Source organism: Papaver somniferum, unplaced genomic scaffold (genome assembly GCF_003573695.1).
Source record: "Papaver somniferum cultivar HN1 unplaced genomic scaffold, ASM357369v1 unplaced-scaffold_137, whole genome shotgun sequence".
Lineage (NCBI taxonomy): Eukaryota > Viridiplantae > Streptophyta > Magnoliopsida > Ranunculales > Papaveraceae > Papaver > Papaver somniferum.
The window spans coordinates 3,768,591-3,776,747 of NW_020622934.1; the positions used below are offsets into that span (position 1 = coordinate 3,768,591).

The window sequence follows — 8,157 nt, forward strand, 5'->3', positions numbered from 1 at the left end:
TGTCGTTGTAGCTCCTTACTTCTTCACTTTTTCAAGTCTTCGCAATACTTGTAATGTCTCATATCCTAATACTTTCAAGCTAACCTATACGAAGTTGACTCTAGTACACAATCAAGTGACTCTTAAAATGAGATTTGGCTCACTAAAATATGACAACCAAACTTGACATACCAATGCTTGGTGGGTTCAACCGAGCTATGCTCTAACAAACTCTTTTATTTAAAGGTTGAGAAGATATTTTTAAATGTGTTGGACAAGTTTTTCATGGTGGTGTAGAAGAGGTGCACTTAGCTGTCAACAAATATTGCAGCAAGTCTTATAAATTTGCATAGGTTAAGAATAATTTACTTAGGTACACAGTCAAGTGGGCTAGGGATGCAGATTATGTGTTAGAGCACTGCTCGGTCGAACTCGCAAGCGTTGCTATCTCAAGCTTGTTTGTCAAGTTTAGTTGATCAAAACTATATACTTGATTTATAGTCTACTGGGAAGCTTGGAGGAAGATCATCAACAAAAGGTATGTGGAGACTAAAACTTATCTACCACTCAGAAGTCTATTCTGAAAAGACGAGGGTACCCAAATATACCTCAAACTAAAACTTTTCCACCTTTAAGTACTTTCTCCAAAAGTGATTGTCTATGGACTGAGTCGAGACAATACAAAAAATCGGCTCACACTTCGTGTGATCGTCTATGGATACAAGATCCAGACAATACGACAACAAGATAACTTGTGTGATTGACTATGCATACAAGATCGAGAGAATGCAACAATGATGTATATTTACTTGATTAATGGTTCAGACTTAATCCAACACAAATAGGATTACTATCAATTAAATAGGAATTAACGTTTGTGTAATTTACTTTAAATTATAATAACAACAATTATAATTGCGGAAAATAAAAGTAAATGACACAACAAGATTTTGTTAACAAGGAAACCGCAAATGCAGAAAAACCCCGGGACCTTGTCCAGAATTGAATACTCTCAAGATTAAGTCGTTATACAAAATCAAACCAACTTCATATAGTTGAGACCAAGTAACTAAACCTATAGTTCACCTAGTTCCGTTTGTATTCCCACGCCCCCGACCTGTAATAAGTCACGTACTTGGAACAATTCCTTTGGTTTGTATTCCAAACAATAAAGGAACAATAAATCTGTTTGGTATCAACTCTTTTCAACCAAGTGACGTGAGTTCGACAAAAGGCTCTTCTATTTATCTCAATAAACCCCTTTGTCATGTTCTTAGATATATCTTATTAACAACTACCTAAGTAATTGTTAAGATTTTGCAATAAATACTTTTAATCACAACGAATTGTATTGATGCCAATGTACACAACTAATCAATCTAATCTACCACATGGATAAACCTATTATAGTTGGATCCTCTTTTACCGAAACAAGTATTGTGCACACCAAGATTATGAACCCAAATCAGAAATCTTCAAAGTCTTCTTTGTCTTCAAATCTTTTTAGATCTTCAATAAACACCTGCACACAATCAACTTGAATATCTTGTGATCAATCACGCACAGAACAGAGTCTGTTAACAATGGATTATCACAAGATGTCTTTAGATCTACAAACAGTCTAAAGATCCCCGTCGAAACTTCGATTTAATTTGAGTGAATCTTATATCAGAAGAGAAGATTCTCAAGCATAAACAAACTAGGTGCAATCAAATTTCAACCACCGTTAGTCAATCAAATCAATCGAAAACAAAAGATAAACCGCAATTATCTAGTTTCCCACCAACGGTACTAATAGAGCTTCTCAATCCCAAAGAATTCTTTAACCTGAGCGGCTGTAAAGGATTTCTCCTAAATTAGGTTACTCTCCTCTCCGAATAGGCGGCTTCACTAGTAGCAGCACAACTGAGATAGTTTTGCTATCTCTGAGGATTAGTTTCTTGAAACGCAAACTTTGATATTTATAAACCAAGGAAGTTTAGACACCAAGGAATTTCCAAAACCGAAAATATTCTCAAGATACGCAATATGTTCCAGATTCGGTTTCCATAATTCCTGGAAATGCTTTGTCCAAAAATGACCGAAAATCTCTTAGAAAATGTCCAACTAGCAAATGCACATTACTAGTTTTCATTTTCCAAAAATAAAATTAAAAACCTTAAATAAAAGATTCTCAATTTATTTTCGATCCGGGATTTTCTTCCTTTAGCTATTAAGGAATATCTTTGAAAAATTAAAAATAAGTGTTACTGCACATGTTCAAAGTATGTCGACATCTTTACTTTTTAAGTCCTCTTCCATACTTACAATCTTGAAACCGATTTTCCACGCTTCCAAACAAGTTTAGAATTGGTTCGTCTGAATTTCAAGAACTACGTGATTGATCAAGAACACTCAATAACTAAACATGGGTTTCACGGTTCTACCAAAACAAGTTTCTGTTCTATATCCATGTGAGTACTTTGCATAGTCACGCTAGTTACCAAAATTTGGTTGACTAGGTACTAGGATCGGTTCCCCACATATATATGGTATCTAAATTGTACTTGTTGCACATGTCCATAGGATCGATTCCCCTTTGCCTAAAAACGTGTTGCACATGTCCATAGGATCGGTTCCCCTTTCTGCTAAAAAATTGTTGCACCTCATACAAGGATCGATTCCCCTTTGTGATAGGTTGCACCTCTTACTAGGATCGGTTCCCCTTTACCCAGAGTCGGTCATACTAATAACACTAAATCGATCATACCATCTCAGGTGATTACTTAAGATCGGTTTCACTAATAAAAGTCATACCAATACAAAAGTCAGGCCTTTGTGAATAGTTTTACCAAGAACATAAACAAGTCATGAGCGGTTATACTAATCACACATATTGGTAGTTCAAAAGATATGCAATGAATAACAATACCAGTAATTCCTGGTGATTTCTCTTTCGATTCACAAAACAAGTTCATGAATAAATGTAAAACATTGTTTTCTATGATGAAATCTTCACCTTATACCCATACATAATCACAATAGCATTCAAACGATTATGTCGATGTCTTATTTAAAAAGTTTAATGGTTAAGCAATAAACCTCGTATTGTATTCCTTAAAAAGGACTATTTACGGGAGCCCTAATATTGTAGTCTTAATTCTTAAAACGACTGGTCCTGGGAGCACTATAAGTTTTCAGATTACGAACTTGTTTGTTTGCAGCTGACTCGGCATCTGAATCTGAGTCAACGTCTGAATCTGAGTCAACCCCTGACTCGGACCGAGTCAGCAATCAGACCGTTTGTTTTCCATTTTGAGTCAGATCTGACTCGACCTATGACTCAGACATAACCCCTGACTCGGACTCATTTGAGTCAGGTAACAAAATATCCCTGACTCATGGGACCAAACCACTGACTCACTTATTTCCGAGTCAGATGAGTCAGATCTGATTCAAAACAAACATATCGACTCAGATCCAGATGAGTCAGGTGATTTCACTCAAATCCAGATGATTCAGATCCAGACGACTCAGATGAGTCAGGAGTAAACAAACATGGTGTACGTCTTCCTTCTATAGCCTAACAATAATTCTAATAAACACAGTCCTACTGGATCATATTTTATCAAAAAAAAATGAAATTGATTCAGCTGGATTCCGAAACTGACCCAGCTGAATCAAATAAAATAATAACAAACAAGAAACTAAAGTTCAATTTACATTCAAATACAACCTGCATTCTTAAGTTCAAATTATTCCCATTCAATAAATGTTAGAATTCATTAGACGTACAACACACTGATCATAGCTTAGATTCAGAATCACCAAAAATTGTAAACTAAACCTGAATCAGCACCAATACAAGTGATAAGTTTTCTTAAAGATAAGTACAAACTGACAAAACGATAAACTATCTGATGACAAACTGAGCCGCACAACTCAGAATCGCATACCTGCAGCAAAAATAAGCTTGTGCATTAGTTTACAACTAATTTCAACATGACAAGAATAAACTATTCAGAGATAATATAGAAAACAATGTTCAATTCATTCGCCATACATAGATTGACCTACACATAAGAAGATTGTGTATATGCTACAAGAGATGCTAGGGTATGCTAACACGAGATACTTTTTTAAGTATCCTGCACAATAAGTTGATTTAAGTAATACATTGACAAAACAAATGCAACAAATGCAATTGCTTATACAAACTTGAAAAACAGACAAGCTCACCTTGTTAAGGAACAGGGTCTCTGACAGTACTGTAAAGGGTATAATTGCAAGTTTCGTCATCTGCACGGAAAAATCAATTCATCCGGATTAAACTTTCACTACTACAACCAAACTAAACTAATCAGATCCTAAATTCTCTTACAAATGATCATAAAGATAAAATCAAATTAGTTAACCTGGTAGAATCCAATGGAATTGAACCCAAGACAGAAATCGAGAAGTCCAGTAGACACGCCATTTAAAAATACTAAATAGCATTACAATTTCGGTACCAATTGCCTTGGTCTTAGAAACATTGAATCTTTGTGCCACATGAAGTGTGCAAAATGTGACCAATAAATGCCAACTAGTTGATGTTATAGTTGCAAATAAAAGAGAGGTTGAAGTGAAAAAGAGTGAATCAGAAGATTTCAAGACACAAATACGTTTCAAATCAATAATACATGGGCCTGTGAGATTGAAATACCTAATCCCCGTCATCATCGGAATCACACCAAAGCTAATGAGCGCTCTACAGATTAAGAAATGTTATTTTTCGAAGGCGCTAATATTGGGAGATAGGTCTGCACACTTTATTAGAAGTATAAACACTAAGATCCCGAATGCATACTTGTTATCTGTGATTCCAACAGTTCTAATATCAAGAATTGTTGACCTACAATCAACGAAGTAGTAAACTTTAACTATGCAAGTGGAGAAACAGCTGAGCACAACTGGTAAAAGTAAAGCAAGTGAAGTTCATGCTTACCTACAAAAATATTAAAATGGGCAACATGGTACCTTATGTTCTCATATATGCATCAGTATATATATCCAGGTTAATCCTGCAAGATATCTAAAGTGGACTCACCATCATTGCCACTAACAGTACCAACAATCCAGAGTACAGGAACAATGCCCCCAACCCAGCAACCACCTAATAAAAAGCACAAACCATATTTCAGAAAATTCATTTCCACAAGCAGCAGAGCAAGTAATCAACATTACATAAAGAAAAAGAAACTCAAATTGGTTGGTAGTATATCTTCAGTCAATCAAATTTCTTTATGGATCACCAGATGTAACCCTCACCATAGTTGTTAGATGGTTCATTGCATAACTAATCTCGATCCTAACTGGTTGCTGCAGATACATAAAGACCATGTTATAAGGGATCGCAGTGGTTGGGAACCGATTTGATACAAATCCTACAAGATTTAGTTACCCATATAAAAATCTTGAATGAAATTATCTTACAAATTAATATTATAACCTCTTATCAATAGATCATTGCTATATATACTTCATGACTCTCAAGTTTGTACAGAGTCGGGACAAAGAGGTTTATTTTCAGTCCTTCAGATGATAAAAGGCATCTGAACTAGTGGTCGGAGTGAGGTCAGATAGACAAACTGAGAATAAAAGATGAATAAAAGAATTTCCATAATAGCTCACTCAAGCACCTATATTTGATATCATATTAACAAATTCAGAGTATTTAGACATTTCAAGTGAACATCAAACATCGAACACAAAAAACATTAATGTGACAAATTAGTACTTACATAAACTACTCTTCTTATCATCAAGAGAAATCCCTGCAAACATCAAACACCAAAAATGCATCATGATTCTTATCAAACCCAATTTCATAACTAACCTAGAGGGCTAAAACCAGAAAGATTTTATCAAACAAACAATCGAAAAAACTAAAAAAATTCAATAACTGAAGAAACAATTCTAAAACTCAAAATCCCAGACTTCTTAGCTGCAGTTCCAAACCTAAATCACTCATAACAGAAACCCAATAAACATTTCAGAAATCAAATCAACATCAAAGAATAGATCAAAACAAAACATAAGATTGAAGAGAAATAAAACGAACCTCTGCACAAAGGTATACAAAATAGCTACCACCTTTGAGATTTTGATACTGATTAGGTGATATAGGGTCTTCTCTGCATCAATGAAGTTGTTGGTGAACTCTGCGTCTTCCAGTATGTTTAAATAAAGTGCTTGTTTAGAGATTAATGGCTGCCAAACATTAAAAAACAACAAAAACATAGTTAGGGTTCTGTTTCAAAAATTTACTAAAAGTCTTCATTTTAGGATTTCGAGACATACCAAGGAATCAACATATTCGGGTTTGTGAGTAGAAATCACCAAAGCTGATGTTTCAAATTTCGAAGAAAACCCATGCTTTAAAACTCCTTCAAATACAATAATCGAAAATAAAAATTGCATAATCAAGCAAAAATGAGAAAATCAAGCAAAAATGGAAAATAACAAGTAACAACAATAAGGTTTATACCTGAGGAAATTTTCTTCTTAGAGTCTTCACCACCACCAGAAATAGCAGCAATAATGGTAGATGATGTCGCTAATGATGAATCGATATATTCAGATCGAATTAACCAATACCAAGCAAATATAATCTAATAAAATAACAATAATCTCAACTAAAAACTAAATCAAAGTTATAAATGAGTTTAATCTCTAGTTCGATATCTTCTTCTTCCCGTTAATTAAACTAGATACAGGGTTACAAAAAGGGTTTCCTTTTGATTTCTGCTGATATATGAGCTTTGATTTTGAGACGGTTATGATTAATCTTCGATTTGTAAGTGAGAGGTTAGATCTGTGAGGTTCGACCTATGAGAGTGAGGTTGTGGTAGAAAATTGAGAGAGAAGCAGGTTATGAAAGAACCGAGAGACAAGTGAGAGAAGAGGCATACCGAGATGTAGATAAGATTTGTTTCTGGAAACCTATAGAAACAATTTTCCAACACAGTCTTAACTGAAGTGGGACCAGAAGAACAAGTTCCCTTAACAGTCATAATATAAGTCCACGTGGAGGCACTTATATTTCCTAAACTGCCCTCCTGTATTCGGCTGCTATGGAGGCTCGATTTGCTTTTTAGTGAAAAATGACTTTCATGGCAAGCCTGACATATAAAGAAATTCCGGGGAAGTCATATTTATAAATTTTAAGCAGACTTAAAAAACTCATTTCCCACTAGTGAGTATTATCATTCATGCTTCGCAGTTTTGTTTTTAGTATGCACGACTTGAAAGATACGTTAGGGAATGAAACAGTTCAAATCAAATATCACTAACCTTAACTGGAAGGATGATGTTGTCGTTGTAGCTCCTTAATTCTTCAAGTCCTCCCAATACTTGTAATGTCTCGTATCCTAATACTTTCAAACTAACCTATACGAAGTTGACTCTAGTACATAATCAAGTGACTCTTAAAATGAGTTTTGGCTCACTAAAATATGACAACCAAACTTGACATACCAACGCTTGGTGGGTTCAACCGAGCTATGCTCTAACAATCTCCCCCTCTGTCAATTTTAGTGACAAAACTCTTACATCATATGGATAAACAAATTACAATAATTCATTACACATACACTTGATTCCCGAATTCAACAACACAGTAACTTGTATACATTCAATTCATAAAGGCCGTTGTTGACATTATAATAATAACAAAGCTAATACTCCCCCTAAAGGTTAGATGGGTAGATTTTATCAATCCACACGTCTTTTTTATTCCCTTGTAGTCCATATAACTACAAGCATCATATGATATGCTACCCCCCCCCCCCCTTAGTCTATGCTTTTACTCTTTCGTTAGATAAACGTTTAAGCACCAATGTCCTTTCCCTTAGTGATACCAATCAATATAAATCAATACCAGTATCACTTGTTTACTCCATACATTTCTTCCCCTTTTGTCACAAAATGACAAAGAAACGAAAAAATAAAAGACAAACCGAAGGATCTTACAAATCTTAATAGACTTGCAACTTATAGAGTTAAGCACGAGGGTTCCACACACCATTTTTTATAACCAATATCAAAACAGAAACTACAAAGTAATTTTATTTTGATATGTTACCAAGAAAAAATTTCCCGAAGCAATTTTCCCTAATAGGTTAGCAAACCAAAAATCGACTAAGCACCTTAGTTCCT

General features: G+C 34.8%; 1 protein-coding gene across 7 annotated transcripts; it reads right to left on the minus strand.

The window, feature by feature from the left end:
* Positions 1 to 3,660: 3,660 nt before the first annotated feature.
* Positions 3,661 to 6,933, minus strand: LOC113335022. Of its 7 annotated transcripts, XR_003353128.1 has the most exons (9): positions 6,488 to 6,933; positions 6,301 to 6,386; positions 6,062 to 6,210; positions 5,742 to 5,774; positions 4,946 to 5,113; positions 4,664 to 4,852; positions 4,374 to 4,543; positions 4,198 to 4,257; positions 3,661 to 3,914 (listed from the first exon to the last, which is right to left on the minus strand). XR_003353128.1 is itself a non-coding variant. In XM_026581240.1 (8 exons), exons 4-8 carry the CDS (start codon positions 5,760 to 5,762, stop codon positions 3,783 to 3,785), a joined length of 330 nt encoding a protein of 109 aa, XP_026437025.1. In that variant the 5' UTR covers positions 5,763 to 5,774; positions 6,062 to 6,210; positions 6,301 to 6,344; positions 6,488 to 6,933; the 3' UTR covers positions 3,661 to 3,782. The 7 variants fall into 7 exon arrangements, 3 of the variants coding, with proteins under 3 accessions (XP_026437025.1, XP_026437024.1, XP_026437026.1); XR_003353129.1 differs by lacking the exon at positions 4,374 to 4,543; XR_003353127.1 differs by lacking the exons at positions 4,374 to 4,543; positions 4,664 to 4,852 and adding an exon at positions 5,269 to 5,384 and having other exon boundaries at positions 5,048 to 5,113; positions 6,488 to 6,932.
* Positions 6,934 to 8,157: the final 1,224 nt, after the last annotated feature.